The sequence below is a fragment of the Polypterus senegalus genome, chromosome 10, assembly GCF_016835505.1.
Source record: "Polypterus senegalus isolate Bchr_013 chromosome 10, ASM1683550v1, whole genome shotgun sequence".
In the NCBI taxonomy this organism is placed as follows: Eukaryota; Metazoa; Chordata; class Cladistia; order Polypteriformes; family Polypteridae; genus Polypterus; species Polypterus senegalus.
The window spans coordinates 166,575,206-166,589,689 of record NC_053163.1 but is presented as its reverse complement, the minus strand read 5'-3'; the positions used below and the strand labels follow the sequence as shown (position 1 = coordinate 166,589,689).

At 42.9% G+C, this 14,484-nt stretch overlaps 1 protein-coding gene and 1 long non-coding RNA gene across 4 annotated transcripts in view; both read left to right on the top strand.

The window, feature by feature from the left end:
- Positions 1-14,484, top strand: part of stx6 (syntaxin 6) — a 57,728-nt gene that overhangs the window by 20,973 nt on the left and 22,271 nt on the right. For both annotated transcript variants that reach the window (XM_039767322.1, XM_039767323.1), the window contains exon 2: positions 7,449-7,618. In XM_039767322.1, the coding sequence (XP_039623256.1) occupies positions 7,449-7,618 (170 nt within the window). The remainder of the gene's footprint in view (positions 1-7,448; positions 7,619-14,484) is intronic.
- On the top strand, positions 8,989-13,846 carry LOC120537994. Of its 2 annotated transcripts, none has more exons than XR_005635425.1 (3): positions 8,989-9,209; positions 13,107-13,218; positions 13,538-13,846. It is a non-coding gene; the product is annotated as an uncharacterized LOC120537994 (long non-coding RNA). The 2 variants fall into 2 exon arrangements; XR_005635424.1 differs by having other exon boundaries at positions 13,532-13,846.

Here is a 14,484-nt window from a genome sequence, read left to right as displayed (position 1 = left end):
GGCTACAACGTAACAATAATAATTTCCAGAACGTGCTGTTACGTTGTCATTCATTTTACCCCACTGTCTATCTTTCATTCATATGTTACGTAGACACGTACCTTTTATCTTCAGTAATCTCATTCGCTAACCAGGCCTCAGGAGCTAACCAGCGTGACACTGTCCACCACCCCTTTCGTTATTCCGGCACATTGTTGACATCTGTGAGTAACAACGACGCACTAAACTGGAAGGTGGTCTACGCATGCATGGAATTCGCGGACAAACAAAGATCAAGACCTAAATGAAGATTATATATAGAGATATTCTTAATGCAATGCCTATGTTTTAGCCGTCTCTCTACTGCCATCTAGTGCTTCTTCTTCTAATTCATTCGCGGACAAACAAAGATCAAGACCTAAATGAAGATTATATATAGAGATAGAGATTACAGCCCCGCCGAACTCTGTACTCCTGATGTCACTCTTCCCCCTGCCCTCGGCCCGCAGCCTCTGTCTCTGATCGGCGTGAATATCTCGCTCCTGCAAGCGAACTGTGATTCTTAGCACAATGAGAGAAGTTGCAAAATCAACCAGAATGTTCAAGCAAATTCTAGAAAAAAAAAAAACAAAATTTAAATCCGTTAATTAGTTCTCTCATTCGGAGTTAAGGTTACGCCCCGAGGCAGACGCGTGAGTGAGGAGGGCCCCGCAGCCCGATGAGTCTTTCTCTCCCGGATTCACGCTAATAAATCGGTACCGCACGCGAACTCTGATACGTAGCGCGATGAGAGAAGTCACGAAATCAACAGAATGTTCAAGCAAATTGTAGAAAAAAAACCTGACCTAAATACGTTAAGTAGTTCTCTCGTGAAAAGCGGACAGGCATACAAACAGGTCTAAAAAACTATAAGAAATTTTGCGCTTGGACCATGAAATTTCTAAAACCGTTTCTTAGCGAGCACCTATGGGCCAAGGGTAACCTACATTCCAATTTTCAGGTCCTCGTGGTTCGGGAGATTTCGTGATTAGTGAGTCAGTGGTATTTGGCATTCATATATCTACCAGTAACGGCGCACTGCCATAACGATAACGTGCAGTGAATCCACTTGACGTGAGCATTCCTAGTGTTCATACTCTTTCTCTGTCCGTTTATTATTCGTTTGCTCAGAGGTTGATGCGCTTGCTGCTTCCTGAGCAGCTCTTCTTCTCTCCACCCTAGCGGCCCGCTTCTTCTCTTCTTTCGTCGGCATCTTTTCGCATTAAAACTGATTAAGTCCATGTTTGTGTTGCAATTACTTTGTACGTTTTCCTTAATTTTTCACCTAAGCTGGCACTTAAGTCTTCAATCTGCCTCAAGAATGATTTAAGATATGAAGAGTTAGGGGAAGTGATGGCGGAGGTGGTAGGAATGAGAACGGCGCCCGTACGCATGCGCCGCACGCCCGCCCTGCTGGCTGCTGCCAAGAGTTCATTCTACAATAAAATAAAATAAAAAGAGGGATAACCTTAGCGGTCAATCATCATACTATCAAAGTGGATAGTAGACGTCATACAGTATATGTGTACCAAATTTCAGGTCAATCGTTCAAACGGTTTGCGAGCTACAGGCGATTTAAAATCCATCCATCCATCCTCCAACCCGCTATCTCCTTACTACAGAGTCACAGGGGGTCTGCTGGAGCCAATCCCAGCCAACACAGGGCGCAAGGCAGGAAACAAACCCTGGGCAGGGTGATAGATAGATACTTTATTAATCCCAAGGGGAAATTCACATAATCCAGCAGCAGTATACTGATACAAAAAAAATAAATAAATTAAATAGTAATAAAAATGAAAAAAATAAATAAATAAAAATAAAAAAGCAGACAATAACTTTGAGTAATGTTAGCATTTACTCCCCCGGGTGGAATTGAAGAGTCGCATAGTGTGGGGTCTCCTCAGTCTATCAGTGAAACAGGATGGTGACAGCAGTCTGTCGCTGAAGCTGCTCCTCTGTCTGGAGATGATCCTGTTCAGTGGATGCAGTGGATTCTCCATGATTGACAGGAGTCTGCTCAGCGCCCGTCGCTCTGCCACGGATGTCAAACTGTCCAGCTCCGTGCCTACAATAGAGCCTGCCTTCCTCACCAGTTTGTCCAGGCGTGAGGCGTCCCCCTTCTTTATGCTGCCTCCCCAGCACACCACCGCGTAGAAGAGGGCGCTCGCCACAACCGTCTGGTAGAACATCTGCAGCATCTTATTGCAGATGTTGAAGGACGCCAGCCTTCTAATGAAGTATAGTCAGCTCTGTCCTCTCTTGCACTGAGCATCAGTATTGTCAGTCCAGTCCAGTTTATCATCCAGCTGCACTCCCAGGTATTTATAGGTCTGCACCCTCTGCACAGTCACCTCTGATGACCACAGGGTCCATGAGGGGCCTGGGCCTCCTAAAATCCACCACCAGCTCCTTGGTTTTGCTGGTGCCAGCCCACCGCAGGATTTAAAATCCTGGACAGACAAACGGACAGCCACAGTAGCGTATTTATATATAAAGATACATTACCGCTTATTACCTAACAAAAAAATAATCTCTTTAGAGAGTGAACCTCTTTTTAAAAAAAAATGATTTTAAAAGCAACACCTGCTCTACCTTGGAAACACGATGACTCCCAGTGCCCGTAGTGCACAGGGCTGTGGAGTCGGAGACAATTTTGGGTACCTGGGCAAAAAGTTAACCGACTCCGACTAAATTTAAATGGGAATTAAAAAAGTAAGTTGAAATGTCCCAATTCACAAACAGTCATAATGAACTACTTCTCTGCTGTAAGAATAAAGCCCAATGCATGCAGTGCATAATGTTACCACAAAACGAACATGTCAAGTAACCATGAAGCATGCTTTTCATTGACTGTATGTGTCACTATATGGGATGTAATGCACAGGTAAGGTGCCGCACCACTTTCCATTGTGTCGTGTTCCACTGTTACAGAGAACTGTGAACCTAGCCTAAAGCCCCCCATACATTTACAGATGCACTGCCGATTTTTCGGCCGTTCAACGGGTCATCACGCGTCAAACGCCTGAAAAATCATCTGGTGTGTTCTCAGCTCCATCGGCCCCCCTTCGCTATGCGCTAGTGAAGGGGGCCGAAGGAGCCGAGAACACAGATCTCCCTACCTGTCTCCAGCAGAGGCTCGTTCTGCTGATCAGCTGGCCGGTGAGTGACACAACGCACTAAACACAGAGGAGACAGCCACTGCAGCAGACAGAGGCATCACATTACTTTGGATGGGGGCGGTGGTCGAGATTTTCGGCAAGTTGGATCTGCCCGTCCATGTGGACACCCGCAATCTGCGGCCGCCAATCAATTGTGTTTGTCTTTAATCTGGCATTATAGTAGAGTGTTGGCTTCCTAGCCAGTAGTTCTGTGGTGAAATGACATGTATGTTGCCTTCCTTTCCTTCAATGGATGTAGAAAATACATTAGCATAGTATATACATACAGAGGAGTCGGAGTCGGAAGATTTAGAAACTGAGGAGTCGAAGCATTAATCTACCGACACCACAGCCCTGGTAGTGCACGAGGCATTCGGCAAACGAGGAGACCCCTCGGTTCGAGTTTATTTAGCTAACAGCTAAGTCGCCCGGTATCTCATCTAAATACTTTGTAAAAGATGTCAAGTGTTCCGCTTCAACTACATAATTCAGTAGTTTGTTCCTGATTCCCACGGCTCTTTGTTATGATTATAAAATAAATAAATAAATAAAAGTGCTTCCTGGCTTCAGTCTTAAATAAGCACATCCTCTCCATTTCCATAGGTGACTTTGCATATTTGATCCATTCTATAACTGAAAGTGTTCTGCCAGAGGAAACTTTATCAGAGCTTTGGTCCCCATATTTAAAACAAAAAAAAACTAAAGGGGTTTCATTCCTGTGGCCTATAAGAGTCGGACATGTTGTCATCTTCTTAGGGAGTCAAGGCCCACTGAGGCATTGTTTGTGTCATTTTTGGGCTCTACGAGACACAAATTGTTGTCGACATGCCCTTTATTATTGGAAGGCACCTACTTACTCGTCTCTGCATTGTTTCTATAGAGTTGTCATGATCCAGCTACATGAATACAAAAAGATAATTATTTCATCCCCTTTGGTCCATATTGGAACATTAATGGAGAGTACAGTAGATAATAAGTTTAACGCAACGATGATACGTTTCTTAGAGCTTTACATGCATCAGGTGAAAACCAACCTGTGTTAAAAACAGAAAAAGTCCAACACACACGCACAGGTGTTTTAAAAGGGGAGCATCCAGTCTGCCAAGTCAGAGAATGGGAAGCGTAGCTGAGAATCAGGACGCCTTGCACTGTGAAGAATGACGGGGGGCTGTGGGTTTGGATAGTAGGCCACGTTGAAAACCAAATATTTCAGACTTCTGAGTTTTAATTGTCTGAAAATGGCTTCTTGCCGTTTAAGCCCATGGGAGCGTGCAGGCTGACGAAGAGGAGACTGGGAGCACTTTGTGTGTGTGTGTGTGTGCGTGTGCGTGCGTGTGTGTGTGTAGATCGGCTATCAGCCCAGATAAGGCACGAGCAGTAAGGCGCCTGCTGCTCGAGGTCAGCCCTTATCTTTTGGTAGAGATACCAGTTATACTGTCACATGTGCAGAGTACAATGAAGTCATTGCTTGCTTGTCCAAGAAGACGCACGTCGCCACTCTCTGTTGCTATAATAAACAAGAAATGTTTTAAAATATTAACTGGCCTAAAGAAATGCTCCACCCCAATTTGTTTTCTTTAATATTCTGTACTCCAAAATGGATGTAACATACTTTCTGACATAGCCGGGGGCTCCGGTGGTGACATATGTTGGACAAGAGCAAACAGTGTTGAAAATTTCATGTAAAAAAAAAAAAGTCTTGTGTTACTTGAGTCACATAATCCACATGCCAAGCCATCCAATTGTGTGCTCCCAATGCAAACAGATGTGTTTTTACTAAAATATTATTAAATGAACCACGTGAATGATAATGGAATGCACTCCGACATGCCTGAGTACTTGCATTACAGAAGCCTTCTGGTCACGAGTCCACTCTAGTAAATAGCGTATTTATTGTTCTTCATGTGACATCAGCAAAAAGCATGCAGTGGGAAAGGAGTACAGCCAATGATTAGAAGTTCAAGAAAAGCGAGTGAAAGCGTCATCAGGACATGTACTTGTGCATATCTGAGGTGCTGCAACCAGCAGAAGGCCAATTCACCCGTGTGCTTTCTCATACTGTGGCCAAATAATGCCGAGGTTCCCCCAATTGTGGCTCAGAACTTTGAATATAAATTATCTATGGAAGGTAAGCCTACAATTCAAACGCACAGGCACATCTGAGTGTATTCCATTTAGTTATTTATTTTTCCACCTGGAGGTGTTCATCCACCTTAATAAAAGAATAAGTGTCTGTGTAACAATACAGTTATTATGTCTGTGTCATTCCAACGTATAGCACACCACAAACATTTAACACTGCCTTTAAGAATCCATTATGCATTGCATTTGTCATTCCAACGGATAGCACATCAAATATTAGTGCTGCCTTTAAGAATTCCATACGAAATGGCATACTGTATAACTGAGATGTGCATAGCATTTGTCATTCCAACAGACGGCACATTACAAACATTTGTAATAATGCATTTTTTCTATAAATAAGTGTTTGTGTGCCCATGTATCTGTGTGTTCGTCTGTTTGCTGCGTCTCTGTCTTTGCACCAAATGACACATCACAAACATTTACATTTTACATATAAAATGCATTGCTTTTGTCTTTCTAACAGATGGCGCATCACAAATATTAGCGCTGCCTTCACGACTGCCATGCCTTATGGCATATAACGAAGACATGTGTCGTGCTCTTGTCATTCCAACAGATGGTGCATCACCAACATGTCTGGTAATAAAATGCACTACATTTATCATTCCAACAGTTGGTGCATCACAAACATTAGCACTGCTTTTACGAATCCCATACCAAATGGCATATAACAGAGACATGCATTGCATTTATCATTTCAACAGATGGCGCATCACAAACATCAACTCTGCTTTTACAAATCCCATGCCAAATGGCATATAACAGACACATACATTGAATTTGTCATTACAAAAGATGGCGCATCACAAACATTTGTAATAATGCATTTTTTCTATAAGTAAGTGTCTGTGTGCCCATGTATCTGTGTGTTTGTCTGTTTGCTGTGTCTCTGTCATTTACATCAAATCACACATTACAAACATTTACAGTAATAAAATGCATTGTTTTTGTCATTCTAACGGATGGTGCATCACAAACATTAGCACTGGTTTTATGAATCCCATACCAAATTACATATAACAGAGTCATACAAATTGTATGGTACATTGCAAAGAGTAACACTGAGGTCTGTACTGATTACTTAGAATTTAAACTGGTAGCACTGCTAGTTTAACAATATTTTAGTAAGAATACATGTGTTTGAAGAGTTGTGCATATACATTTGGACGACTTGACGTGAATTATGCAGCATGAGTAACTTGAGTTTTTTTTTTTTCTTAGACCTTTTGATATTGTTTGCTGTTGTCCAGTGCTGGACCTCTTAGACGCTTGTTCTATCAGAGACTTTATCTTCATTCTGAATGACAAAATGACAAATTTTCTCAACCATCACTACAAACAACATGAAGTAAGCAACATACTGTTGGGTGGAGCATTCCTTTAAGGAAGACATGGCAGGCAGCAGCTGCCTTACTGACAGCTGGCTTCGTGCCGCCCAGACAGCCATCCCCTCGCTTGACTGCCGTTTTAACAAAGCCTGAATGGCCTGATTATCAGATACGGGATAGCCACCTTGCTGGATGGCAGGCACTGTGAAGACGATGCAGCCAGTGCCTTGATCAATGGATGGTATAACAGGGGGAGAGGCCAGCTGGAGCGGTCAGTGCTTGACACTTGTGGACAGCTTCTCCCTGGCTGGGCAGGTACCCTAATGCTGATTTGTACCTGAACGTACCTAATTAGGCCAGCAGAAGTCATAACAGGCCTTTTGTATCTTACAGGTTTTAAATATGGACATATTAATGTCTTGGAAGGTTTCATGTTTATATCCTTGTGTTCTTTGAGGACACAAATGATGATAATTAAACTGTGTGTACTTCATGTTGAGCAAGCGGTCATATAACTGTAAGAACCTGAGGTCTTTGAGCAGCCATCGATACAGTATCATGAAAACGGAATATATTGGATTGAATGGCCAGTTCTTGTCACATTTTTTGGTCTTGTTCAGTAATGTTTAGTAATTTCAGTCTAATACATATTAACAATAACTCCATTTTATTTATTCTCACACATGAATGATCTAGAAGTTTTGCATTGATTTCTTTTATTTGCGGTAATTAGTGCTGATTTGTAAAGAAGTGTAGATGGTGTGTAATGGAGTTTTCATTTGTTTTTATTATTCTTTAGGGAGGTGCAGAAGGCTGTGAACACTGCACAGGGTCTGTTCCAAAGATGGAGCGAACTACTGCAAGATCCCACCGGAGCTACCAAGGAGGAGGTGGACTGGACAACCAACGAGCTGCGCAACAGCCTGCGCAGCATCGAGTGGGACCTCGAGGATCTGGATGAGACTATCAATATCCTTTTTTTTCTTTCAGTCTGGGTGGTTGCACTTTACTACAAACCATGCAAAATGACAAGAGGAAAGAGTCTTTGTTAACTCCTGTCACAAACTCAACCAAGAGCTATAGCAAGGTTTGGGGCAGCCACCCATATATTATTTCCTGGCTGCAAAATTAACGCAGTTGATAGCACTGATGTGCACAAATCCGAGTCCAAAACAGAACTCAAGGGATAGGGGAAAAGTGGCGGCTTTTAAGGGCCAATAAAGGAAATGGCATCAGTGGGGTAGGAACCCGGAAGGGTCTTCCTCCAAAGGCCTGGGCCTGGAAATGACGTCAGAGGGGTCGGAAGCAGGCTTGACATCATCAGGACCAGGCGGGATTTCCCGTGAACGGTCTGCAGGAAAATGAGAAAAACAGTTAGTGCACTCCTCCACATCCCAGTCTGGCTCGGAATTGCCCTCATTCAAGCCCTTTAGCCGCCTCCCATGGGCACGTGTGTGACACTCTTTTTAGAATAAAGAGAGAAAACAACCCTTAATGGCCGTGTAACTAACCGATAAACAGACTGTCTACTCCAGTTGTGCAAAGATGAAATATTGAAAAATAAGAAACTTTTCAATGCTTTCACAATGAGTAAGAACATAAACAAGAGTTTTTATAGCATTTTGCTGCAGGACTGTTTAGTGTGTTTCCTTCTTCACACACAAAAATGAATAAAGTCCATTTTCTCACGTCACATGTTAAGTGGCTTTCTTAACGTGGTAACTGTTGGTTTCCGTAAAGCACTCTTAATTCATTCACACAAGAGGATTTTGTAGAATTTGGTTAACCATACTAAGAAATAAACACACTCATGACTTTCAAAAACAAAAGTTAAGTTTTTTTTTTTTTTTTACACCAAATGTCTGCTATTACAGCTTTGTAAAAGTGTTCATTTCTGTCTTGTCAGATTGCAAATCTCTAACATCCGACCATAAAAGTGCATCAATCTGTGCGTTTACATCCACACTTGGCCAGGTTAAGGTGAATAACCTGGTGGAGGCAGAAAGCTGCCTTCTTGATAATCCGTGTTTACATGTGCCAGTGATCTTCTGGAGTTCTCCTTGGTCAAAACGCTCCAACTTCATCAAACTGTCGCAAAAACAAAAAAAAGTTAAAGATTTAAACATCATCGTCGTCCACCGCAAATCTGAAAATAAGCGTGACACCTGTGAAGACTTTCTTGTGTTTTATAGTGAGAAGTCAAGCAAAATGACTCCTTTTATTGGCTAACTCAAAAGATTGCAATATGCCAGTTCTCAGGCTTTTCAAAAAGGGGACCCGAGTTGCCTCTAAACCTTGCATATTGTAATCTTTTTAGTTCGCCAATAAAAGGGGTCATTTTGCTTGATTTCTCACTACATTCATAATGGCTAACACGGTACTGCACCCTAGTACTATGTGTTTATTTAAACTGATGCTTTATTTATAGGTTTCCCTTCCCCTGATGCACGCAGCGCACACTCTTTTGTACTTGGCTGTGCGATTGAGCCCTGCAAATGACTGGCATGCCAGTACGTATGCTTCTTGCCTTATACCCAGTGCTGCTGGAATACGATTGCAGGTATTTTTACTTGATATGTATTGCATTATGTTACTCGTTGCTTTAAAAATGAATTGAACTGCACAACACATTTCTTTTAACGTGTTACTCTACTGCTGTCGAGATTGTGTCGCTTAGTTTAGCATTGCACATTATCTCATCAAGGTGAATTTAGCGATTTCTGAAATGCTGCGACGGATTATTTCAGCCAGCAGAAGAAGTACAGTAATGCAATCGCCCGAACATTTGCTTCTGGAAATGTATTTTGTGGACGCCTCCCTTTGTGGCCCCTGAAAGGTTATGTGTTTAGCGTATACAGAACATGCACAGGCTGACAGAGCGCAACAGACCTGCACAGACTCCAAAATACGTAACTGTATCCCGGTTAAGGGTTTACATGGCCACATAATCGGGTTGTTCGTGGAGAAATCTACCCCTGTAAGTCAGGTTTCTCAGGGGATAATAACCAGGTTTCTGTAACCAGAAAAAGGGTTTACAGTACATGGTGTTTTAGAAATCGGGTTTATGTGAAATAACCGAGTTATTAAGGTACGTTGAAGAGTGCATATTGTTTAGCTCGGGGCTTCTCTCATCTTTAGTTTGCCTGCAGATTGTTATTTTAGCCATGTTAGCATGTCATTAACATCCTGGTTTTTAATTTTAAGAAAAATGTGAAATTATGAAAGATTCCATCCATGGCTCCGTGTCCCAGATGATTGTGTTGTGTCAGGCCTGCATTACTGCTTATTGTAATTTTAACCTTCCTCTCGGTGGTCTTCTGTGTAAAGCATTAACAGCGAGTTCAGAATGCTCCTTGAAACCCCTGGCTAAAGGTAAAGTTTCTTAGGTAGCTTCATAGCGTTTGCCGCCTCTTTCTGTCTTCACTGCTTTCAATTCCAGTTTCAGAATTCTTGCCACTTTCCTCACAATGGAAGATTAGTATTGGCCCAGTTTGATACACTGCCATATTTTTATTTTGATTTGTATTAAAATGCACATTAAGGTTAACAATTGCTTTTCAAAAATGGAATGTTAACGGGACACATTGATTAGTAAATGGACTGTAAGTCGACAGGCCATTAGGTTTAACATTCATCTAGCGATGCACTGGGACGCATCATCAGTGATTATAGCTAGAATCATCAGGTCCAACATTTAGATGCCCTCACCCTGGAGACCCAGCTATGGTTGGTTAGGCCCCAGCATTATCAGTCCACTGGTCATTCCTCCTTTATCCAGAGCCATATGGTGGCACTCTCACTGCAGCCCCTACGTCTGCTCTGCTTCTCGCCACCCCGGTCATGCCAAGCAGAGTGAACGACCAACAAATCCCCTGCACCCACCTTCAATGGGGTCACGCCAAGCTCTCTTATCCTTTCCTGCACCAGCTCCTCATACTTGCTCCATGTTCTCTCATTGATTTCCTCAATCCTGCCTTCCCATGATCCTGTCCGTTCCATCTTGAATTCCTAGCATGAAGCCTCTGACAGTAGGACCATGTCCACTATGTAGGACCGTTACACTGCATACATGTGTTGACTTGGAAGTGCACAGTGATATCAGATACTGTTTATTAGTGTGAATGTTGCCATAAGACCAAACCAGTTTATACAAAACATTAAATCAATGGGATTGTAGTTTGTAATTTTACACTGGAAATACCAGTTAGCTGCAGGCAGTAATCCAGCTAAGAGAATCTAACCATTTTCAAATTACTACTGGCTGTAAATAGAAAGTTGAAGCTCCTGGTACCAAACCCTAAACAAATGAACCAATTAAAGAGGAAATGCTGCAGCCTTGGGCAAGGAAAAACATTATTTTGATGTTACATTGGTTTCATTACTTTATCCACTTCCTATAGCTGCCTATTCTTTTACTGCATTGCTGGATGGTGGAGCTTATCTTTAAACAGGGTGCCAGGGTGGCACACTTACTCACAAATATGGGGAAATTTTAAACTCGCTAGTCACACTCGCTTGTACATTCTCGTGATGAGGAAGAATGAGTGATTTCACTGCCTGGGATTTTTTTTTTTATAAACGAACGTGCCATTGTGAGGCAGCATCAGTACCCATTGCATCGCAGTAACCACACTGCTGCCCATCTCAGTTTAAGTTAAGAGAAAAATCAACTTTGCAAAACGTTTACAGTGAACAGCATCGGCGGTGCCGTACGATGGCTGGCCCTGTGCTTTGACCCCCAAAGGTCATGCGAAAAGACAATTTCCCCTCGGGGACTAATAAAGTGTATCATCGTCAAAAGTGAAACTGACCTCATATCTTTAGAGTGACATGGCAAGATATGCCGTATGGTCAAGGAAGTAAGATTGCTGGATGATAAGCACATAGGGGAAAGTCTGCCTATGTATGAGCAACACTTAATTAGGAATTGCATTATGAAATGAAATGGGACTTTTTTGACCTTTTAGGCTTCTCTTTTCGTAATCCACAGATTAACGTTACCAAGTTGTCTTTAAATACACAGTTTTTGAGACGTCTTTTATTTTAATCCTGAAAATTCCATTAAAAGGCTGTTTGTCTTTTAAAATTGAAAATTAAAATTAAATTGAAATTTTAAAATTGAAAATTGACTGATCTGTAAGTGTCCTATAGGAGGTGCTTCTTCATACAAATAGTAGAGTATTTCTTTTCTTAATTTATTAACTTAAAATTTTGGGAAATATAGGGTGTCCCAAAAGTCACTATACACTTTTAATAAATTCCTAAAAATTACACAAGAGACTGAGTTTATTAATATTTCTAGCATCAACAAAGGAGTCATTGCCGTTTTACTTGCTAGTCTTGCCATCACGTTCCAACGCCTTGAAGACTAGTTGTATATACCTTGTGGACTGGGCCCCAGACACAGGCAGACGGACATCTTATGTTCACCCAACACACTTTTATTTACAATATTTACAGGCTTTTTTGTGCACTCGCACACCCCAGTGCCTCCAGCACCGATTCCCCCAATGTCCAGGCCACACTCTTCTAGTGCCTTTCTCTTGGCCGCCTCCCGTCCTCTCTCCAGCTCTGTCCTCTTCCACCCGACATCCACTATTGACTGAAGGGAGGCGGCCCCTTATATGGGAACCCGGATGGGCTCCAGCTGCTTCCTGGCACTCCCTCTTGGACAAACCCCTGTGTGGCGGAAGTGCCGGCTGTGCACCCGGAAGCCGTCCGGGAGTCTCCTGTCTTCTTCCCAGCACTTCCTGGTGTGGCGGAAGTGCTGGGCTCCAGGGTTCCTCAGGCACCGGGGCGCCGCCTGGCGGTGGCCACGGGTCCCTACAGGGCTGGGCTTCCAAGCCCTGTACCCGAGGCCCCCAACATAACCAGGACGGATGCCCCCTCGCGGTCTGGAGGAGGCACAAGCCCTCCTCTGGTCCTCCTGGGACCACAACCTCCACATAAGCACCTCCATTTTCGACAACTTTCAGGCACCTTCAGACGCAAGCCTCTCCGACGTTTTGCAGCATCTCTTCCCCGACCTCGCTGCAGGCCGCGCGGATTCTTTCCTCAAGTTGTGACAGGTTACAGAACTTAGTGGCATACACCTTGCTTTTGATATAGCCCCACAAAAAATTCACAAGGTCTAAGGTCGGGGGAGCACAGAGCCCATTCAAGGGGTCCCCTTCAACCGATCCATCAGTCAGGAAACTAACTTGATGTTCAGGAAATCTCTGACTAACCTGGCAAAGTGGGGAGGGGCGCCATAGTTAAGGGAATGATACGCTTACAAAAACTGCAAAGCCTAAGTTGTTATGTGCTGATGGCTTAAGTCTCTCCGAATGATACTTGGAACGAAATAGAAAAAAGGAAGTGTATGGTGACTTTTGGGACACCCTGTACATACGCTTTAATTCTGAGCAAATCATTAATTTTCTTTCTTTTTTATTTTTTTTTTAAATATATTTTTAAGATTAAGATGAAAAACTGAGGTTAGCGTCCCGGAGTGGAGTTTTCGTATTCTGTGGAGTCTGCGTGTCTCCTTGGGGTGCTCCAGTTTCTTCCCACAGTCAAAAGACATGCAGGTTAGCTGAACTGGCATTGCTAAGTTGGCTCTAATGTGTGTCCTGTGATAGGCTGGCACCCTGTCTGGGGGTTGTTCCTGCCTTGTGCTCAAAGATTGCTGTGCTAGGCTCCGGCTGCGCCACAGCCCTGCCCTGGGTTTGGACAATGGACTCTAATGAAAACCTCAATTAGCGGGTGATGTGCTTTTTGGTTTAAAACGGAGCCAATCTCAGGTATTCAAAGCTTTACCCTGAGCATCTTGTTTGGTTTTGTTTTTATTTATTTATTATTTTTTAACCTGTTATTCATCCCCATCTACCTGTCTGTTTGGAGTTTTAGAATTCTGGTACCCTCCGACTACTCTGCCTCAGCGTTCTGCTTTGAACAGATCAAACCCTCTACCAAGACAGGTGGGCATGTCATTGTAAATCAGGTTTTGGTTGCAGGCACCTGAGCCAGTTGCATATAGAACAATACTTCTGTTATTTACTGGTGTGTCAGAGTGGTGACCCTGAGGCGAAGGATCTGCGCTGCTATCTGGAAGGTTACTGGTTCAAATCCTGTTACTGCCAGAATGGATCCTTGAGCAAGGTCCATAACCTGAAAATTGCTCCAGGGGCTGCTGTACAATGGCTGATCCTGTGCTCTGACCACCACCACCACCACCAACAATATTTATTTCTATAGCGCATTTTCATACAAATAATGTAGCTCAAAGTGCTTTACAGGATGAAGAAAGAGAAAAAATACAAAATGTAAAAAAGAATTAGACAATACTAATTAACATAGAATAAAAGTAAGATCTGATGGCCAGGGAGGACAGAAAAAACAAAGAAAATAAACTCCAGATGGCTGGAGAAAATAAAATCTGCAGTGGTACCAAGGCCATGAGACCACCCAGCCCCGTCTAGGCATTCTACCGAACATCAGTGACCTCAGTCAGTCCTCATGGTTTTCAGGCTGTACGTGGAAGAACTTGATGATGACAGTCATGTGGGCCTCTGGCCTTCGATCCATCAGTATAGGGACAGCACTGTGCTTTGATTGGGTGGTGGGGGTGCAGAGCGCCACCACAGAAAACCGGAAAAAGAACAGCAGAGAAAGTAGGGGTTGGTACAGATTTCTGAACCACCATGAGTGATAATGATAATTAAATGAATATAATGGTCATGTGAAAAGACCGTTTCCCCTCGAGGATTAATACAGTGTACACAATATTATTTTAACTGAGAGATTATATTTAAGGAAACTGTTACTGTAAGAATTAATGGACTAACATGTATTTT